The sequence below is a fragment of the Lontra canadensis genome, unplaced genomic scaffold, assembly GCF_010015895.1.
Source record: "Lontra canadensis isolate GAN:19392208 unplaced genomic scaffold, GSC_riverotter_1.0 scaffold55, whole genome shotgun sequence".
NCBI lineage: Eukaryota > Metazoa > Chordata > Mammalia > Carnivora > Mustelidae > Lontra > Lontra canadensis.
Window position 1 is genome coordinate 5,325,154 of NW_022631049.1, and position 23,493 is coordinate 5,348,646.

General features: G+C 37.2%; 1 protein-coding gene across 1 annotated transcript in view; it reads left to right on the forward strand.

Moving 5' to 3' along the window:
- KCNH5 (potassium voltage-gated channel subfamily H member 5) overlaps positions 1-23,493 on the forward strand; it is a 314,829-nt gene that overhangs the window by 180,840 nt on the left and 110,496 nt on the right. Inside the window, exon 8 of the mRNA XM_032875242.1 lies at positions 19,547-19,746. Coding sequence (XP_032731133.1) covers positions 19,547-19,746 — 200 coding nt within the window. The remainder of the gene's footprint in view (positions 1-19,546; positions 19,747-23,493) is intronic.

Here is a 23,493-nt window from a genome sequence, read left to right on the forward strand (position 1 = left end):
TGTATTTACGGGATTGTTTCTGTTTGTTAATTTGCTCTGGTTTTTAGATTCCACATATAAGTGAAATCATACAGTATTTGTATTTCTCTGTCTGACTTGTTTCACTTAACACAATACCCTCTAGGTCCATCTATGTTGTTGCAAGTGGCAAGATTGCTTTCTTTTTTGTGGCTGAGTAATATTCCATTGTGTGTGTGTGTGTGTGTGTGTGTGTGTACAGATCTTCTTTATCCATTCACGTATTGAGGGACATTTAGGTTACTACCATATCTTGGCTATAGCTTAGTTTTCTTGAGTGCTTTGTATGTGGCAACCTCTCTGCAGACCATTTTATATGAGTCATGTCATTCAATTATTCCAAAAAACATACAGGCAAGGTTTATTATTATTATTACTGATTTTTTTTTTTTTTTTTTTTTAGTTAGAGACAGAAACTCAGATTAAATAACTTTTCTAAGGTTACTGATTATTCTGGGGGTAGTTTTGGGATTTGAATTTAGATTCTGAATGCAAAATCCCATGCTCTTAACCTTACCAACCATTTAAAAGGCAAAAGCACATTTATACATGGGTGCTCAGTTGCTTTAATTATGAGCTTCCTTGTGAAGTTAAATCTTCTGTGTTAACAAATACGCAAGCAAAATGTCCAGCAAAAACCTCACTCTTTCAGGAATAAAGTTCTAGGAGTTAAACTTTATGCTCTGCTCTTACTTCTATGGGAGGAATTTTAAGTTTGTTTTAAATACAAATTATTTTCGGGGCTCAAGCCTCTCAGGCCTCTTGCATGCTTAAGAGTTAGTGGGTATTAAGCCCCCTAACATATACTGTTATTTTAGAAGCCTGCGTTCCTAATTAAACATAGAAAGCTAGAACCAGACTAGCCATTGGAACATGAACAATTGTTTGACCAATGCATACACAGAAATCACTTTGTATCAGCAGCAGACTGGTGATAGTCACTCCATGTGACTTGCAATATCTAAGGTCTGCTCTCATTTCCAGTTTCTTTTATACCCTGCTGCCTGATTCTTTCTTTGGAGAAAATACTGAGAAGGATTTGGGGCATTTATGATAAATGGTTACAGAATTTTATTATTTTCTTTTACTCCAGATCTTTTCAGAAAAGTAAAAATAATTGATTTCTTAAGTGCCTCCAAACAATACCTAATGCAATTAAAACACAGAATCATTAAACAATCATTCTTCCCAAATGTACTGTCTGTGAGTTAGTCCATTGAGCAACTCACATTTACTGAGTGCTCAAGGGTGTAGAACTTACTGACATGTGCTTGAATCTCTGCTTTGTGTATAGTTCTCATTTTCAGATAAATCGTATGAGTTCTCCTGATAACTGAAAGAATTGCAAAAGGCAATTTTATTCATTAAGAGCCACATTATAGATCCATAAATTAGGCATTCAAACAACATAATGAATTATGTGATCCCATCCACCCCAAAGTTGTGAACAAAAAGTAAAAATTGGTTGTTGTTAAGCAACTGAGTTTTCAGGTTCTTTTATCCTCCCAGAGAAGCCCAGTATTATTTAGTTCTTATGGCTGGAACATGATCGTTGGCAAGGATGTCAGTCAGGAGGCTATGGCAGTCATTCAGCTGAGAGATGCTGAGTGTCTGAATCAGGGCAGTGGCGGTATGGAAGGGGAGAAGAGACGTATTTCTCACCCATAAGTGGGGAATAATGCCCAATCCCATGTTTGTTAGAAGGGTTAAATGGGAATGTGAAAGCACCTATAAATTGTGAAAGCTGGGAGATCTTAGGTGGCATAATTCTTCTTCTTCACATTGTTAATGACAGCTGTCAGCCACAGTCACCCAGCCTCTTCATGTAAATGCTCAATTTTAACCTACTGTCAGGTTATGTACTACCTGACAAGAGCCCTGAAGATCTTTTTCATCACATGCTTATTATAGTTGACATTTCTGCCACAGTGATGTGCCCAGTAAAATGAACTTGGTACGGCTTTATTCCATACACGTCAGACCTTGGCAGTAATGATTTATTGAAAAGGTGAACATTTGGTACCCAGTGTTATTAGAAAAGAATGAAACCTAGTAATGTGGGAGATAGAGAAGACATTTAGTAATATATCATGTCATGTTTCAGGGGCTGCACAATGCTTCATGGGGTACACAGTCTTGCAAATTAAAAAGATGAGGATAATTTTATCAAATAAAGAATTAAAGCCCGTGGAACCCACTAAACCAATGCCATTTCTGTTGACCTAGTAGGTTTGTGTTGGCTGCATTCATTATAGGCAATTAACTAAGTTTTACATTTCAGCCAGCAACTAATGAATAGGCTGAGGGTAGAAATTTTCCCTGGCTGGAATACTCAAAGTTTCTACAAATCATAGTTCCCAGGAATTGTAAGTGGAGTAATAAATTCTATTTCATGATGGATTATTTTCATGTCTTCATACATCATCACATAGGTTTGTTCCTTTCATTGGATGACGATATAATTGTCTTAAACATGATAATCTCTTGGTGATGAGTCTTTAAAAGAAAAACCCAGTCCAGTTTAAACACAGGGTGGGAATTTATCTTTAAAGTAAGTCAGTGAGGTGCTCTCTTATAGATAAAATACATGTTTAAAATGCATGTTTGACTCAGTTCACCTTTCACATCATTACATTTATTGCTCCAAGCAATGAACAAGGTTCTCCTGAGAAATTCACAATTCATGGAAAATATGTTTTCTTGTTTACAACAAAATTTACACTTTATATATAGAGGGAAGCTAAATGTATACAACTGAAGTCATTCTCAAAAAGATTCGGGAAGGTACCGGTCAACATAAAGGAAGATCATACACACTGAATATGCAGAGTGCCAAGATAGGGCAGACCCTTCCCAGGCCCCCAAGACTGCAAGGATATAACTGAGTGTGGATGGGTCCATGACTTAGGGCATTCTGTCTTGCTGATTCTTCCTCATGTCTTTGCTTGGTTGGTGCCTCTCTTTATTTACTAGTCCATGCTCTGTTTCAGGTACTCTTTTTTTTTTTTAAAGATTTTATTTATTTGACAGACAGAGATCACAAGTAGGCAGAGAGGCAGGCAGAAAGAGAGCAGAGAGCCAGACACGGGGTTCGATCCCAGGACCCTGGAATCATGACCTGAGCCGAAGGCAGAGGCTTTAACCCACTGAGTCACCCAGGTGCCTCTGTTTCAGGTACTCTTAATTTCTTCTTCACAGAGATGGTTCCCAACTTGCTGGCTTGTTCACCTGTCTTTAGTCACTTCCACCCTCCAGTGTAAACTGTCTACACCTCCAAGAGCAAGCTTTTTCAGTAGCATTTTACTCTTTATTCATCAAACACGGACTTCAGACTCCACGAGAGAATGTCACTTTGAGACCCACAAAACAGTGGTCGGGGAACACAGAGAGTCTGCCTACAAACCCTGCAGCTCTGGCTAGAGGGAGCAACAAGCCCTGCCAACTCACCTATACTCACCTCTCACCTTGCTCTCTACCACTGCCTGGATCATTTTTAAGTCAAATTCAAGTGTGGCCTCACCACCTAGCTAGCACTCCTCTTGATTTTCCTTCAGAAAGCATTACCTTCCATAATTGCTTCCTTCTCTACATGGGTCTGTGACACTGGTTGACGTAGCACCACCAGTTTTTAGATTTGCTAGAATGGGTTCCTCATTGCTGGCCTGTGTTAGCATCCTGGGACTGTAACCGTCTCTCATCCGCTCCAGTGCCTGCACCTGCTCCCTCCTGCCTACTGCAGGGACTGTGAAATGGTTTTCCATGGAGATCTGCAAAATGTTCCTAAGGTTTTAATGAATAAAAAGGGTTCCAAGAACAAACAACTATGAAAAATGGTGTCTTTACTGCAAGGCTTCTCAGAGCTTTTGATATGTTAATGAGCATTGTGATATGCTAATGTGAATTGGGGCTCTCAGAGAGAGAGCTAATAGAAAACTTATTTGATCCAGAAACTATTTTTTTTTTAGACAAACATCTGTTAAAGTCATAGAGAATTATTGTGTTCAAAAGAATATGGTTTGCAAATTCCGGACTGCTCCATCAAATCAAATTCCTTCCACCTTGTAAGTTATTTTGCCTTCTCTAGACAGAATTTTCTCATGTCACTCATATCTTTTTGAAATATTGTTCATTTTAAATTCTCAGGGTCAGCTAAATTAATCTGTATATAGTCCCAGCAAAAAGAGAATGTAGGGGTTTCAGCTTCTAGAGCCTTGGTTTTATACTTTATGTCCATTTAGATGACAGTAAAAAGAGATTTGGGGGAATATTCTAGGCTAGGAGGACACAACATGGTTCCTTTTAGTCAACACACTAGGCCGTTTCAGAGATATATTTGTTCAAATAAAGTGATGTGTGTAGGCACTTGCTACATGAGATGGTAGGGCATGAAAACCATCTGGATTAGATGCTAGTTGATCCCATGAATGGCCAGTCTTCCTCGAGTGAGTTCTGATGCAAAAGCCTATCAGAAGCCTGTATACCTTGTTTCTTATAATGAGGGGAGGGACCATAGGAAGAGGAACTGGAATAAGAATGGAGTGATCCATTGCGGCCCCAGTTCTATTAACGCCTGTTGTCCCAGCATAACTATTGAGAGTGCCCTCTTTTACTCTCAGAATGTGTTGGTTTGAATGATTAATTGGACAGACAGCTTAGATAAGGGAGGAGACAAGAGCCAGGAGAGGAACAGTGTGTCCTAAAAGTGAAGGAGATAGCGCTATTTAAAAAGAAGAGAGTACAAACTGAGGGTTCCTGGACGGGAGGGGATGGGAGGGATGGGGTGGTTGGGTGATGGACACTGGGGAGGGTATGTGCTATGGTGAGTGCTGTGAGTTGTGTAAGACTGATGAATCACAGACCTGTACCCGTGAAACAAATAATACATTATATGTTAATAAAACCCACAGATAGGAGGTCAAAAAAAAAAAAAAAAAAGGAAGAGAGTAATGAGAGTTGTCTAGGGCAGTGTTAAGTCAGTGATGATGAGGTTAACTAACCTGTGATGTTAATGTAGAACAGTCTCAGTAGAAAAGTAAGGTCACCCTCCTCCATTTTCACCTTATTTATTCTAGAGCATTTTGCCAAATGTATTATTATTTAATGATCAGGATTCTTAGTGTGTTGATATTTTGTCAGATTTCTGATACCTTGCTGAAGAACGTTTTTAAGAAATATGAGAACATTCATAATCATTCCTGAACACAATTTTATAACCACATTGGTTTTGATGTAAATTTAAACATTTAAAATATATGTACAAAATTGCACGTCTGTATCTTCCATAGGTACTAGCATTGTGTTTACATACTGTAAGCACTTAATATATGTGTGCTTGATATGTTCATGCGTATCATGACCACCCATGGCCAGTATGGGGGGGGCTAATTATATTCATAAAATAGCTAAAATACCATTCTTAACAGTTTTGACAAACTTGTGGTATTTCATCAAACAAGGGATGGAGTCCCTACCATGTTGTAACTGTTTCACCTTCGTTAGCAACTTTTGTCGGTCACACACTTTGTTGAAGAATATCTAGTTATTCTTGAGGATTCTGAAGGAAATAGAGGATACTGGCCCTGGATTAAAAGGCTTAAAAAATACATTCATTCAGGGATTATAATGCCTTGCCTTTGATGAAGTGTTTGCTATGCATTACATGAAATTCTCATAAGTAGTAAGGTTGTTCATGCTTTGTATAAGCAGGGGGAGATACAGCCGTTCTAATGTTCTGCTATACTCACATAGAGAAATCCTCACGTCCCTTTATTTATAGAAGGCGAAATTAACTTTCATTTATTCATTCGCTAGGCAAAACTCTGACTTGCTTTGAAAAAAAGTCAAGGATATAGTTTCTAACTCTCAGCAGCTCAGAGTCTAGGTGGGGAAGTGTTAAATAAAATAACTTGTGGGGAAAAAAAAAAAAACTACTGAGTCTGGCAGATAGATACTTTTTCCCATTGTAGAGATCCTACCATTTCTTTCAGAGTGCCTTTACCTAATAGACTATGTGCATATCCTAAATATTTTTAAGGAGGAAAACAGGACCACAAATTTTAATATTTTAGGAGATTTAGCCAGGTATCCTTGTGCACACTGTTGTATAATGGAGAGCAGAGATAAGTAGAGCAGGTAGGAGGTTGTTGTGGTTAAACTAGCCAGGGGATGACAAGACTGGCTTTAGAGATGTTAACAGAAAGGAAGCTGTAAGAGTTCTTCTGAAGGTAGAATGACAAACTCTTAGCAACTGATTTCATAAAGGACTCTTAAAGAGAGAGGAGCCAACAATGGACCAGAGAAAACAGCAAGGGTGCTCTTTTTTTTTTTTTTTTTTTTTTTTGGGAGAGTTGTGGGGGAAGGGCAGAGGGAAAGGGAAAGAGAGAATTTTAAGCAGGCTCCATGCCCAGGGCAGAGTAAAGTGTGGGGCTCGATCTCACAACCCTGAGATCATGAGCTGAGCCAATCAAGAGACAGACTCTTAACCAATTGAACAGCAGTGGTAACCTTGATCAAAATATCTACCTCATAAAATTGCTCAGTTTTACTTTTGAAAATTGTAACTTTGTATCTCTACCATGTAAAGGGTATATAGATTATATAGGGAGAAAATGGCCACATAAAGAAATGTACAATATCTTATCTCCCTTCTAAGCTCCAGAATGAAAAGCTTCACTCCGCCACCCAAAGTGCTGTTATCTGGCTTGGAAACTTGGTGTTAATGTAGTTTCCAGATGGAAGGGAAACAGGAGAATAGTGACAAGATCTGTAGACTGGACAAGTTACTGTACCCACTTCTTTAAAGAAAGGGTTCAAAGATGGCTGATAAAAGATATTTTTTGCTGCTGAGTTCAGTGGGCTGACCCTAATAATTGAGAAAAATAGAAGGAAGAGTCCAGCTGAAGGTCATTACAGTCATTGCAAAGTGATGACAGAGCATCTAAACTAGATTGTGATGGTGGATCAAAGGATATTTAAAGTACATTTAAGATACATTTCAGAGTGTACAGAATGAGGCTGATGATGGGCACACTGTAAGTGTAAGATTGTATTGCTCATGTTCCCTGGATATTTTGCTTCTAAGATTCACAAGTTAGTCCATTTCATCAGTTAAGTGTATATCTAGTTTCTTGAATTTTTAATTCTGTCAAAATAAAGATTAATGCCTGATTAGTATCAATATGTATCTTAGTATGTAATAGTGTATCTTAGTGAATAAGCATAAGCAACACAAACTAGAATTTTCCTTTTATGTTACAGAGATATTAATCAATAAATTTTGTTTTCTACTGCACTAAAAGAGCATTTGGGTTTTGTGGCAACCATAGCAGATTTAAGGGTTTCTTGTCTGTATTCATGTAAGCATATCCTAGTTTAGTGATGGGTACATCTCACTTAAGGGGCACATCCTGTTTCTACTTGACCTATAATGTAGACCCTGGGAGTATTTGTTTCTTGGAGATCTGCTGCTCCTATTTAAGAACTTTTGGTCAGATCAATGATTAGTAAACAGCTAACATTGGCTATAAGAGGTCTGCTATGGGATAGGGTGATTATTATTTGCAATATCAACATTAAAGCTGATAAGGGTGTTAGGTTGTGTAGTTACTGAGACTGAAGCTCTGACCTAACTTTGGGCAGATTAATTTCCTGAATTTGTTTTCTTATGTTTACAATGAGGATAAAATAGTAACTTAGGGTGATTGTGTGAATTTGATGAGATAACTTATATATGGCTCATAGTAAGCACGAAGTGAAGATTTGCTATCACCATTAGTCTCGGGTTTTTAATGACTTTTCATGAATATGTCACCTGGGAACTGACCTAATTGTCCTTTAAAGAGATTTATAGCTCTGTCTTTTCTAAAAACGTGAACAACTTATCCTTTTTGTGAAAATGGTACATGCTTATTGTAAACATTTAAAAGTAGACTAGGGTAAGGAACACAAAAATCGCCACAAATTCTATTGCCCAGATATAGCAACTATCAACATTTTGTAAACATCCTTCTAGTCATGTTTCTATGTATACCCATCAATTGAAAGCAAAATTGCGTGATATCATCTATGCCACCTTCTACTGGAAGTCACAAAGCCAGCCCAGAGTAAAGGAAATAGATTCCACCTATGGTAGAGAAGCCATAAAGTCTCAGTGCAAAGACATGTGCATACCAAGATGGAAAAAAATTGTGGTCGTATTTTGAAAGCCACCACGGGGGAGTCGCATGAACAAAGATTTGGAAGGAAGAACGAATTGTATGGAGGGTCAGCAAGAAGACAGGTTTCAAGAGGATATGAGGAGCTCTTGGTGGTCCCACAGGTACTGTTCTTAGGAACCCTCAGGTTGCTGGTAGTGCCACTTCACTTTTGGATCTTGGATCAGTAATACTTGTGTTTTGCCAATAAGGTATCTTAACAGTATTCAAATACTATATCTGGTGCTTCCATCCTAATGTAAGCATAATAGTAACACCCACGTTATAGATACATAGAAAGAGTAGGTGATTTTATGTTATTCTCTACTTATTGTTTATTTTTGTATTCTGGTGCTAAGGATGACAAAAATGACTTGCAGATATCATTACTGAAAAGTGAAGACTACTGTAAAGCAACTAAAATGTGTATCTAGTACAGAATAAACCAAGCAGAGCCATAAATAAAATAAGTTCCATTTTCATCTTAATTATACCATTCTGAACTCACTTCATTTCCTCTTTTTTCTTCCTGTAGCTTGTAAAAGTGGACTAACAGCTAGGTAAAGCAGGTTGATCTTGGCATTCCATAATTTGAGGGACACTGGAAAATTCCTGTATCAAAATCATTGAACTACTATAGTCTGAACCATTATAGTTTCCTTTTTTGTGTTTTAAAGTTATTTTTAAAAAGAAAGATAAAGTATAAGAATTTATAAATATCTTGAAGAATACAACTTATTATTATCTATTCATCAGATCAGAGCATAATTGAACTCTCTCTGTGTGTGTGAATAGAGATGAGAGAGGAGAAAATGTGCCTTCTCCTAACTTAACAGAGGAAAAAAAATATTGGAAACAAAACAGAAGTACTAAAAACACATATTATTAGTTAAGTAACTTCTAAAATGTAGTTTATACTTTCAGATGTTCCTAGAAACCAAAACAGTAGCAATTTTTAGACATAGAAAATAAAAAGGTTCATTATGCTATCTTTCCCAAGTTGGTGTTCTGCCTTTTGTGTTTATGCTGATCTCTACCTGCCTTGACATCACCTGAAATGAACATATCTTATTTTCCTTTGGTCGTTTGTACTCAGCTGAAGCTTTAGTCTTTCTTTGTAACTATGATTTTTGAAAAATAATGTCAAAATAAAAGTATCTCCTTAACCTTCAGGCACGTCTAAGTGACTGTGCATCACCAGCAGTCTCTGTCTGTGTGCTTTTGCTTTCCAAACCTCCTCACATTTCTTCTTCCTCTATCACTTTCTAAGATGGCTTTAGAATTTCTGAGAAACATAACAAGAATGACCAATGTCCCAAGGATGGCAGATCTAACAGTGCCTTTGCTTGAGATGGTGTTTAGTACCTGAGACAGCTCCCTCTGAAGTTTTGTGTGTGTGTGACTAATGTCACCTTTGCATTAGCTGAGCAATGCACCAGCCAGGAGGCTGTGATGTTCTAGGCAATGAGGTAGGTCCCTGTAAGAGGGGGGCTCAGGGTACTGGTAGGTAGATCAAAGAGAGGGAAGAGATGGGCCCTAGAAGGGAGCTGGGGAGCTGGGGGCCTTTAAAGATAACTCTAACATTTGGTTGTTTCTGGTTGCCTGATATATTTTGGTACTTTTTAGGAACTATTCTTTGATTCACAATAAATGAATCTGAAATGATGAGGTCACTATTCATTGAGCATTTATTATTATCAAACCTATTATTATCACTCCTCTTACTTCAGAGTCATTGTTCTGTATTTTCCAGTTAGTCTTTATCAAAGTTACAGAAACTTCTATAGCTATATAGTCAAGGTAAATGTACTAATTTTACTGGAGTTTAAATGCATTTTGCTGGATTAGAAGGAAAAAGGAAATGAAATTACTTAGCATAAAAAATAGAATAACTATCACAGAAAGATAAAAGTGAAGATAAGCTATTTTGATCCTTTGATTCTTTGTTTTTACTTGAACTTTAATATCTTGGAGTTCTTCTGAATGAACAATCTCCTTACATCTTTCCATTCATCTCCCTCCCTTTTCTTCCATCTTTGATGTTACATTAGTAATTGATTAACAGAGGTTTCTGTTATTATGTATTAATTTCATAAAATTAAGTGACTCTTTAGGGTATATAGGAAATAATATCAATAATCATTGCCATGTAATTATTGAGACTATTTTGATGTAGTCAGTTGTTATGGTACTCATGGGATCATTCATAAACTTGTGCAGTCTGTCCAATATTATGCTATAATTAGCTAAGTTCTAAAAATTGTCCCTCTGCATCCCAACTCATTGCAATAGTTAGCATTTAATTCAAATAATGATTTAATCAATTCATTGTATTAACTGGACTTCCTTTCTTCAAAATTCCAATATCTCTTTGAGAGATAGTATATTAAATAGTTTTTAATATTTAACATAAAGTAATAAGATTCATTTCTAACTGGATAATTGGCATTTTGGGTACTAAGTGGAACAGGGCATAGATTAAGGGGAGACTGGAAGAGAAAAAATACCTGCTCATGAGCGGATGCCTGGAGAGTGCCTACATATATGGGTCATTGCAAAAGAGCATTCAGGGAAACCAGGAACCATATGAGAGAGCTGGAAGGAGAGGAAGACTTGGAAACCATAGGTTTCTGATGATCAGCTTCTTCATTTTGTTCTAAGACCAACAGGAGCCATTTCATATGTTTAACAGTCTGGGAGCTACCCATACAAACAGAGATGGATGGAACATTTTCTTTCTACATCTTAAATATCATTATCAAAGTGGACTTTAATGAATGTAAATAGAAAGGAAACCATAGTTAAACCACCTACTTGGTTTAAAGGTTACCAGAAGGTTGCATTTTCAGAGCAACATTTTAAATTGTTCATTTTAAGGCCAATGTTTACTTGCCAAGAATTATAAGAAGGTAATTAGGAAAAGTAAATGTTGGGTGTTATCATGAACAGTCACAAAAAGTCTAAAAAGTACAGATCATTAATGAGATGAATGGATACAGCTTGACCTAAGGAGCAAACAAAATGAAATAACTGGAGAATGTAATTCCTTTCAGAGACCCAGATAACATCCTTTAATCTGTTTTCATGAGCAACTCCTGAGAGTGGAAGCTGAGTTACAATTAATTCGCTAAACATAGATTTTTGTTTGACTTTGCAAATTATTTAACCATGAAAAATAAGCTAGTTTTAGTATATATACTTGGACTGGCTTTAAGTTTATTTGTGAATTTTTGTAAACTAGGAAAAGGAAAAGATCATTAGACTTCTTTCAAAGAATGGGATTTGGGAGAATTAAAGATTATACTTTTCTATAGAAAATAATGCTACTACTTTAGAGCAGGAATTACATCTGTCTTTTTATCATTTCCTTAGTGGCTAGTATAGTGGCTGGTATAAAATAGGTGTTCAATAAATATCTACTGATTTCAACAATGTTGAATGGAAAATGAAATCTGTGATTAGTAATAATGGCATTATTCAATCTTTTAATCTATGCCTCCTTTTGAAAACATTAACAATCATGATATTAATGTTTATATTATAAAAACAGTGTTTCAGAATTTGAAAATATAAAGTATATTAAATATCTTAAAAGTATCTCCTAAAATATACTATTGAGCTCTGATGTACATCATAAGGCTCTCACTCGCCCTTTCCCTCAGGTTCTCTATCCTGTTGAGAATTAATCTGTTTTATTAAGGTTTAAATTATTTTAGTTGTATAACTAATCAAACTTAGCAGCTTAAAATAAGGACAGCTACTTATTTTGCTCTTGATTCTAATTTATGGATGGATAGGAGGGCATGACTTAGTATCAGCTGGGGTGGCTTGAATGGGTCTGGAAAATCCACTTCTTAGGTGGCTCAGCCACAGACGTGGCTGGTTAGCTGATGTTGTCAAGCTGTGTGCTGCACGCATAGTTATAGATTGCTAGAACATTTACTTCATAGCTTTTATAATTTTTTAAAAAGATTTTATTTATTTATTTGACAGAGACACAGCAAGAGAGGGAGCACAAGCAGGGAAAGTGGGAGAGGGAGAAGCAAGCTCCCTGCTGAGCAGGGAGCCCCGTATGGGGCTTGATCCCAGGACTCTGGGATCATGACCTGAGCCGAAGGCAGGCACTTAACTGACTGAGCCACCCAGGTGCCCCTTATAATGTTTTAAAAATATGTTATTTATTTATTTTGAGAGAGAGCATGCATGCATGTGCAGAGGAGAGTACACATGCAGGGGAAGGGGCAGAGGTAGAGAGAATCCCAAGCAGTCAGCATGGAGCCCGATGCGGGGCTTGATTTCATGGACCCTGAGATCATGATCTGAGCCGAAATCAAGTCAGATGTTCAACTGACTAGCCAACCAGACTCTCCTTCATGTCTTAACTATCATTATTAAATGTAAATAGAAATAGAAAGGAAAGTGATTATTGAATCACCTATGTAGCCTTATGTGTTACCAGAAATGTCTTCTCTTATCAATATTTTAAATAGTTCAATTTAAGACCAGTGCTTAGCTGGGAGCACAGCTATGGCTACTGGCTGGTGCCTTGATTGCTCTTCATGTAGGCCTCTCTAGAAGAATGCCTGGGCTTCCTCACAACATGGAAGCTACATTCCAAAAGCAGGTGTCCCAACAGCAAGGAATTGGAAGTTTCTAGTCTCTTTCTTTCTTTCTTTCTTTCTTTCTTTCTTTCTTTCTTTCTTTCTTTCTTTCTTTCTTTCTTTCTTTTCCTTCCTTCCTTCCTTCCTTCCTTCCTTCCTTCCTTCCTTTTTTAAGATTTTAAAAATTTATTTATTTAACAGGCAGAGATCACAAGTAGGCAGAGAGGCAGGCAGAGAGAAAGAGGGGGAAGCGGGCTTCTCCCTGAGCAGAGAGCCTGATGTGGGACTCGATCCCAGGACCCCGAGATCATGACCTGAGCTGAAGGCAGAGGCTTAACCCACTGAACCACCCAGGTGCCCCGGAAGTGTCTTAAGGCTTCGGTCCATATGTGGGCAAATATGCATAGTAACTATATTCTATCAGTCAGGCATGAGTGAGATGCCTGGATTCAAGGGCAAGGATATAGACCCTGCCTGTCAGTGGAAGAGGTATCAGAAATTTGTGGCCATCTTTAATCTACCATAACTATCTTCAAAGTAATTTCCATGTGTGAATAAGGAAATATAAAACTTTTTAGATAATTATCCATCTGTATGCCAGAATTACCAAGGCTTTAACTATGATAAGCTTGCAAAAGTAGCTTGTTTAAAGTTGGCTTAAGCCTGAAAGGCTATGGAAGTGCTTATAAAAAGAGGCTTATCAAGTTTTACTAAATTAGCCTGGTTATTTTTAGTAAAGTAGGTAAATTGACTATATAGCATTGCATTCAAAGGGTAAAATTATGTAACAGGCCTCTACAAAACTGGCCAGGCCCAGTATGGGCATTCATGTTTGATGAATGATAATGGGCCTTCTCCAATTTATTTATTATCTTAATATAGCCAGGGCACGTGACTCCTTAGGTTCTAAATATTTTATTGTCCTACTCACGTTAATAATGTCTATTCCTTCTGTGTTTTTGTATCACCAGTGGTGAGACTTTGATTAGCAAAAAGGGTGTTTCTGAAAAACTGTTTCTTAGGATTTTTGGTGTGTGACTATACTGGAAAAAATAATTGAACACTTACTATGTTCCAGAACTTGGTCTGTGTTCTAGAAATACAGTAAGGAGCACAAAAGACAAGGCCTGAAAAACAGCAGTAAGCAAAAAGGACAAAGCCTGCACTCATGGAATTTGCATTTCTAATGGGGAAGATAGATAAGTAAGTAAATGAGTAAATAAGTAAATAATAAAGTGATAAATAAGATTAGGAACTTAGGTGTAGTAAGGTAATGGAGAGCGATCTTTGAGGGAGGCGATATTTAGAAAGGTAGTCATGGAGGCCCTCTGGGGTGAGCTGGTTTTTAAGCAGATACCTGAATGAGGAGAGAAAATAGACCAGGTGAAGATCTGGGAGAACAGTGTTCCAGACAGAGGGGACAGTTAGTGAAAGTGTGCTGAAGCGTTAATAACTGTGGAATGTTTGAGAAGTACCAAGAGGGCTCATCTGACTGGAGCAGAGGGAGTGAAGGCAAGTGGAAAGTTATGATCAGCGAAGGAGGTAGTGCTCTGATTATAAGTGTCTGTGGACCATCACCAAGTTGAATTTAAGTCCCATGATGGAAAGGTTTTAAGTAGAGGAGGGCCATGATTATTTCATTATTTTTTTAAAAAAGATCATTCTTTCTACTGTGTGAAAAATTGATCGCTAGCTATATTGATGATGGTGATGATGATGATGGTGGTGGTGGTGGTGGTGGTGGTGATGATGATGGTGATGGTGGTGTGGATGCTGAGAGATAACATGGAAGCTTGCTCCCTATTGGATTCTCTTTTTAAAACTGTTTTATTTGAGTTATCTCATTTAACACAACCCTCTTGTGAAGATTCTCTTTAAAGTTTTAAGTGAAGAAATCGAATCCTAGACAGTAACTGGCCCATAGATACCCAGTGAACCAGTGGAAAAGCACGTGCTCAGGAAGACAATGCAAGGATGCTGGTAAAGGTGGTGAGCAGTGACTGAACTGAGGCTCTGTTCTGAAAGTAGAGCCAACAGGAATTGTTGATGGATTAGGTATAGGAGAAGCATCAAAAACTGAATTGAAGGATGACTCTGTAGCTTTTGGTCTGAGCAACTGGTGTGGCTTTGCAGTTCACTGAGATAAAAAGTACATTTGGTTGTTGGAAAGAGGATGTTGTAAATTAACAGTTCTTTCTTGGATATGTTTAACTTGAATGGCTATTGTGTGTCTGTAATTTGGCAGAGAGGTCTTTGACAATTAGTAGCATAGAGATAGTTTCTGCTGAGGTCAGTTTCCCTCATTATTGTGTATTCTGTCCCATGCCCTCTCTCATAAAACATGTGCCCATTTACTAGAATCAAAAAGACAAGAAATAACAAGTGTTGGCGAGGATGCAGAGAAAAGGAACCCTTGTGCACTGTTGTTGGGAATATAAATTGGCCCGGCCACTGTGGTGAAAACGGTATGTAGGTTTCTCAAAAAATTAAAATAGAACTACCATATGACCCAGTAATTCCACTACTGGATATTTACTTACCCAAATCAAGCAAAAAACACTAACATGTATGCACCCCTCTGTTTATTGCATTATTTACAGTAGCCAAAATATGGAAGCAGACCAAGTATCTTTCCATAGATAAATGGATAAAGATGATGGTGAGTGTATAATGAAATATTACTCAGCTAAGTGAAATAAGTCAGAGACAAATACCATATGATTTCACTTATGTGTGGAATCTAAAAAAACCAAAACAGATGTACAAAGAAACAAAAAATAGAAACAGGTGCATAAACACAAAGAACAAAATGATGGCGGCCAGAGGGGACAGGGTAGGGGAATAGGCAAAATGGATGAAGGGGAGTGAGACATACAGGCTTCTAGTTAAGGAATGATTAAGTCACAGGATGAAAGTTACAGCATAAAAAATATAGTCACTGGTATTGTAATAGCGTTATATGGTGGCAGATGAGACGCAGCGTAATGTATAGACCTAGGAATCACTATATTCTATACCTGAAACTAGTGTAACATTGTGTGTCAACTGTACTTCAGTTTAAAAGAATTAGAAGCAAAAATGCTGTTCCCACCAGTATTAAATACTGCTCCTCGCTCCCCAAAATAAGACCCAAAACAGTTTTTAAAGATTCAGTTATTAAAACCTTTTGGGGTAATCTGTTGTGTCCTAATCAAGGCAGAATGAGAGGGATGATCAAAGGTCCTCCAGGGGATTAGAATAGTACTATAAAATAAAAAAGAAAAGATTAGTTGATGATAGCCACATTGCAGTCAAATATAAGGGCTATTAAAAAAATAGACATTCCGGGAAGTGCCTTGGGTAGGTCGGTGGGTTAAGTGTCAGAGGCTTGATCTCATCTCAGGTCTTGATCTCGGGGTTGTGAGTTCGGGCCCCACACTGGGCTTCACACTGGGTGTGGAGCCTACTTCAAACAAAATAGACATTTTGGCAAACACACACAACACAGATGTGTGCGCATTAATCCTGGTAACACAGACTGTGGTGGGAAGCAGTGTTGTTGCTTGCTCTTACTATGCTTTTTGAAATGTATGCTAGTCCTAAGCATTAAAAATATTTTTAAGGAATTAGTAGTTTCTCTTTTCAAAGATATAGGTGTATTACACAGGTGTGTGTGTGATATACAATATTTTATATGATATTTACATGATAAATTTTTAAAATTTTATAACATTATATACCCCCCAAAATGAGTGCATATGAAACAGTGGTGAAATAGGAGTAAGAGCAATAGTCTCATTAATTGCATTGTGCCATTTTCAATTTCCTGGTTTTGATAAATGACTTCAGTTGTGTAAGATGTCATCACTGACAGAAGCTGAATGTGGGCACATGTGAACTTTTTACTGTTTTTTTGGCAACTTCAAAATAAAAAAATTTTTTTAATATAAATACATATAATTGAATGCCTTACCTTAGATTCTGACCTTGTTTAGTCTTACCTAGTGTAAGCCGCCACACACCCATGAAAATGGGAAGCAGAAGTGTATATCTTTGTAATATGCCAAACTTAATGGGATGTTGATTATATTCTTCATTTATTAATGCTGCACACTTTTAAATACTGTGGCAGTTTTATTCATGTTTTAGTGCTTAAACTTTTTATATGAGCAGAATGTGTGCATATTTAATGTACCCAAAAAGATGAAATGTGTGGTAATTTGTAAGACTAAAAGGCAGTAGTAAGACACTTTGGCAAATACAGCATATTGCAAACATTTTAGGGAGCCAAACAAGCTGAAACATGTCAAAATAATAGGTAGTTCTGTGATATTTATTGACAGCTTATAATAGCTGAACACTATTAAAAAAATGATCGTAGCATTATTTCAGTAACTTCTGAAGTGCTCATTATCTTAATGACATAAATTCTCTTTATTTCTCTTCTCTGAAAATGAAAACTTCTGTATTTTGTTATGATTCGTCTGCCATTAATTTGTTTACATTTCTTTTTCTTTCTTAATATCAACAGTGATGGAATAGAGATGTTAAATCTGTGATTACTTACTTTTTTGGTTTTTATTTTTAAATATAAATGTTCAAAGATTTAAAGGTCCATCTTGCCATTAGCACCAACATGGATGGACCTACAGAGTATAATGCTAAGTGAAATAAGTCAGAGAAAGACAAATACCATATGATTTCACTCATATGTGGAATTTAAGAAACAAAGTGAATGAACAAAGGAAAAAAAGAGACAAACCAAAAAAGGGAAGAAGCAAACTGTTGGTTACTGGAGAGGCAGTGGGTGGGGGGATGGGTGAAACAGGAGAAGGGGATTAAGAGCACATATATATTCAAGAGCACAGAGTAATGTATAGGATTGTTGAGTCACTCTATTTACCCCAGAAACTAATACAACTGCATGTTAACTACACTGGAAATGAATGAATGAATGAATGAATGAATTCATTCATTCATTCATTCATTCCCAGTTGAGAAATGTCAGGGCTATAGTGTTCCTACTCAGCTTTTTTTGTTTGTTTTTTGTTTTTTGCTTTTTTAGCATGGGAGGTTTATTGAGGCATAGTAAAGTGATAGTACAAAGCTCCTAAAGAAGGAGGGGACCCGAGGAGGTTGCCTTGTTCCTACCCAGTTTTAACGAAATATCATTGGTCTTAAAAATTGCTCTGAAAGGGCATCAGAATCCCTAAATAACAGCAAAAAAAAAAAAAAAAAAAAAAAAAACCACCCCAAAACAAAACAAACAAACATAAAAAACCAAAAAAACTCCAAGTAAATGCTTATAAGATCACAACTTTCTGTTGTGAATTTATAAGTTGTTGTATTCAGAGAACAACTGTTCTTAAAAAAATGTATGACTTCTGAAGATAGATTAAGATTCTGAAGTTGCTTTACTAGCTTGATTTTATACTACTGATGAAACTGCAAAATGAGCCAGACTGTACTCAGTTTAGAGGAGTCATTTTTCAAATGCTTGGAGGATACAGAATGGAAGTGACCCCTGGTGATACTCCACTTATTTGTGAAATGCTTATGGAATGTATGTGATTGCTAAATACTGTGTTTATGAATATTAAGGGGAATAAAATACTTCCCCTTTTCAAAAGGGCTTGCTGCCAAGCAAGGAATGGAACCAAAGGGACTGGATAGGGTGGGTGGGTAGAATTGGAGGTACATTGAGTCTGGGCTGAACTCAATTGTTTTTAAAAGCTTTTACAAGATAAGGTCAATATTGGTAGCCTGACCACATCTGGAGAGAGAAGTTTTGATGAATTATGGGTTGAGGGAGAGGGTAGCAGTCATGGGTATCAAAAACTATTGCATTCATAGGGCTCTGTAAATAAATAACAGTGGTCTGCAAGTTGGCTTTAAAATGATGGAATCAAAAAACTTACAATGCTGGGATTAAACAGGATATTATTATTATTATTTTAAAGATTTTATTTATTTGAGACAGAGAGAGAGCAAGCGAGCGTATGAATGGAGGGGAGGGCCAGAGACAGAGGGAGAAGCAAGCTCCCCATAGAGCAGAGAGCCTTATGCTGGGCTCTATCCCAGGACCCTGAGATCATGACCTGAGCCAAAGGCAGATACTTAATTGAGTGACCCACCCAGGTTGTCCCTAAACGTGATATTAAACATGAGTTTAACAACTGGAATTGTCAGGCACTTGCACAGTTTTAAGTTAGCTCTTTATTCCAACCCTGTTTCCTTATTTAAAAAAATGGAACTCTTTAATTTGTCTTTATTCCCTATATTTCTGATGTTCTCTTAAAAATATTTATTAGCAGAGAAGTATTCCAAAAAGCTAAAAGAAGCAAGCAGTGAAAAAGAGCATACATTTCTAAACTGGATCATCAATCCCTGGAAAATGTAAATTGATTAGTCTTCATTCAGAAGGACAAGGCAGCAGGATATCTCTAGTCATAAGGCTAGAATTCCTTAGGCAGATTATAACTCTGGCTTATCTCATCTTTAGGAAGTTGATTTTGCCACATTGTTTTGCCACATTGACTGGGGTGGCACATATTTGTGAAGTCATGTTTTTCAGACTGAAGGTAACATTTACTGAGTAAATATCAAATTCCAGGCACTCCTCTCAGGGATTAACATGCATTACTCTCTAAGAGTTTATAAAAGCATCTCTGTCAAACAATTCATTGATTAATAAATATTCATACTTATTTTTCACTTGGGATATTTGTCTTAATTTCATTATTTCTTCTTTTTCAGCTCTTCTTTATGCAACTATTTTTGGAAATGTGACCACAATTTTCCAGCAAATGTATGCTAACACCAACCGATACCATGAGATGCTGAATAATGTGCGGGACTTTCTCAAACTCTATCAGGTCCCCAAAGGCCTCAGTGAACGAGTCATGGATTATATCGTCTCAACGTGGTCCATGTCAAAAGGCATTGACACAGAGAAGGTAAGGGTTATTATTGTCGTGGTCATTTATTTTCCATCTCAATGGGATCTTCAGATGCCTGTAGCTTTCCCACTCAGGTATTGCTTGTATAATTTCTTTATAAGTGTTACGCTGTTTTTCATAAGTGACTTAGCAATCAGTCGTAGTATGTATTGAGTGCTTAGGACATGCAAAGCACTTAACCGTTAATCATCAATTTAGAAATTGTGGTTTCTGAAAACTACTAATTACTCCCTTTCCCTAAAACGTTCGTTACCAGAGTAATTTCCTACATTCCTCTAAAACTAGCTCTGCTGCCCTCTCTCCTGGCCAGTCTTATTCTTGATTTCTTCTTTGACTTTTTGCCCATTTTAAATTTAGAAAGAAATGTCCTTGCTTATAAAGGAAAAAAGTGAGCCCCATTTAAATCTCTCCCCTCTCTCACACATGTTTACGAAGGAACATACAATTCTGTATTTTCCTCTTTTCCTTACACAAATCTATAAAGTGGATACCACCTCCCCAGTCATTGGACGTCTCTAAGTTCTTGCTTATCTTTTCATGAAATCTCTTCTAATTTTCCCCATCTATCTTAAATTAGAAAAGAAGGACCCAAAGTCCTCCTTAAAATAAACAAAACCAAATTAAAAAAATAAATTCTCACCTCCTCCACCCAGCTGATTCACATCAAATATCAGGGATGACAAGTAGGGCTTGCCCACGAGTTTTAGAGAATACCCATTTTGAGCTTTTTTTTTTTCTTTATGAGTATCAGGGGAGGTGATTATTTTTAGGTACTGAATTCTGACATGATAATCAGGTAATACATTACTTCCCTTGCCATGTCCCACATATTCAGTCTGTTCAGTTTGTTCTTTAAATCACATGGTATTGACTTGGAGATTTCCTTTAAGGTCTGCTCAGTAAGCACCATTCCTTGTTAAAAGGAAAGAGCAAATGAGCAGAGTACGTGTTCTGTCGGAGGAATTTTCTTGAGGTAGTTTAAAGCCAGAACAGCTATCATTAGGAGCAGATGGTTGAGGGGATATTTAGGGATTGAACATGGAAGAGTTTGAGGGAGGGAAGCCTTCAGGGGAAGCGCAGGTGAGATACTCAAAATGGGAGGGGGAGGGGTAATTATTCCAGGAATCATGAAAGAGAGTGAGATTTCTGTCTTTCAGCATCTTACAAGCTGCAGTATTCATTTTCTAGTTAAATGGCCATTAAAATGGAATGTATGACCACAGATGGGAAACGGACAAACTACATTCTGTGGAATTTGATGTATCTATGCCTGAGCCAAACAATATATGGTTATGGGGAGGGTATCCAGAGAAGGAAGAGAATCTTCCTCAGGGACATAGGTGAGACTCAGGGTTTAAGACATCAAATGCGTGATGTTCTTTGAGGTGCACATTCAGTGAAGCTGAGATAAGAGGCAACGGTCTACGTTGTTAATCAGCATTTCAGTCAGAAGCTTTTCTGTTCAGAAAATGCAGTGGGGTCACATGATAGCTGGCAGAAAACATCAACCGGATGATGGAATAAGGGCCCTTTTTGTTTGAAAAGAGACTGACCCATGGCCTATGCCACAGATCTGTTATTTGGCCAATTTTTGAGTCCCTGTTCTCTGTATTCCCAGATGGAAGGGAGCCAGTTAGGTTCTCACAAGTTTCCTCTCAAGGACCTCTCTGCTTCATGAGGTAGTGAGGGTCTTGTACCCTGGCATGCATTGTGTCTGGAAGTGGGCACTCCAGGCAGTGGGGAACAGTTTATGGGTTCCTAGTATTTACCATGGGTATTTTTGTTTTTTTGTTTGTTTTTTGGTTTGCTTATTTTTTGTGGTCATAGAAATGTGTTTTTGATTAGGGGAGTATATACAGAAAGTGGAGTAATAGGAAAAAAAGATTGGGAGGCAAATATTAAAGGTAAAATAAAATGTTAGTTCAAATGAAAAGATTCTTAAAGAACTAAGTCAAAAAAACTCCAGTGGATTAGATTTTGGATAAGAAAAAAAATCACAGATGTGCTTCCTCACTGAATGGGGAATCCAGGAAGAGTAGTTTTTGACTAAAGGGGAAAGCAGAGTTAAATAACTGACAAATATGAAAGGTTTGTTGCACATGTATAAAACATATTTAAAGTTTAATTTAATGTGACAGCAAACTCTCCATGTCTATGTTGATTTCTCCCAGTCTATTAAGAAAATCCCCACTCAAATGTGTAAGAAATAGCTGTAACAGAGCTGGGCCTGGGACATAGTTGTAGGAGATTCTCAGGAATTGTATAGTCAATGAGGATGAATTTAAAAATGCATTCTTACAGAAATAGACTCTGAACTTTAGAGAACAAACTGGTGGTTACCAGAGCAGGTTTGGGAGGGGAATAGGTGAAATAGGCCATGGGGATTAAGGAGTGCACTTGTCATGATGAGCACTGGGTGACATATGGAAGTGTTGAGTCACAACCTTGTACACCTGAAATTGATAGATAGATTTGGCTAAAAAAGTAAAAAAATCTTTAACACCAAAACCCAATGCAAATGAAAATAGAGTATATGGAACAAATATCACAAGTGAAGAGTTAATTGCCTTAATATGTAAAATGATTTTGTAAATGAATAAGAATTAGAACACTTGAGAAAAATGAGCTAAGTACATAGTTAATTTATATAAATACATAAAAATATAAATTAGTAATAAACATAAAATATTATTTTAACTTAAATAAATATTGAAATAGCAAGAAACCATTTGTAATATGTCAAATGGGCAAAGATAATGCCCGCTCTTGGCAAAAGCTCTAGTGACTGACACTATCATATAATTCTGTTTTTTTTGTGTGATTTGGTGTGGCATTTCTCAAAAGTGATTTGACCAAGATAATATCTTAAACTGGGGGATATTCTAGAGCTCAGTCCCTGTGCCTCTTCCCTTTTCTGTTCATATTCTCTCCTTTGGTGATGTCATACAATCTTATGACTTTAAAAATGTATGCTAACCCTGCCCAAATATACACACTCACCTTGGACCTCTTCTTGAACTGCAGACTCCCTTATCCAACTGCCTATTCACATCCTGTGAAGCTGTCCAGGTCTGAACTCCTCTTCTGCCATAAACCTGCTCCATGGCCGTTCTTCCCTAATGCAGTTAATGGAAACTCCACCACTCAGTTGCATAGACAGACTTCCCCACATTAAAACCTCCACCCAATCCTGCTGGCTCCATCATGTTCTATCTGGGTTATTATAGAGCCAAATAACTGGTTTGTCCCTTTATAGTATATTCTCAGCACAGCAGCTTTTGACCTTATATGGCTTTCATAATAAAGCTTTCTATCTGTCATCTATCACATATTCATCTGTACTGCAGGCTTTTTAGAGAATAAGAATAAAGTTGATGAGCTTGCTAAAATACAAGGGTGGAAAAAAGGAAATGAAAGATTGATGAGAGTAATCAGATAAATTCTGTAATTCACAATTTTAGCAATATGAATGTATTCGAGGATGTAGCTGTAGTAAACAGCATCTGAGTTTTTTTTTTTTTTAAAGATTTATTTATTTATTTGACAGAGAGACAGAGATCACAAGTAGGCAGAGAGGCAGGCAGAGAGAGAGGGAAGCAGGCTCCCCACCGAGCAGAGAGCCCGATGCAGGGCTCAATCCCAGGACACCGAGATCATGAGCCGTGCTGAAGGCAGAGGCTTAACTCACTGAGCCACCCAGGTACCCCCAGCATCTGAGTTTTAACAGCTATCCTGTTTTTGATG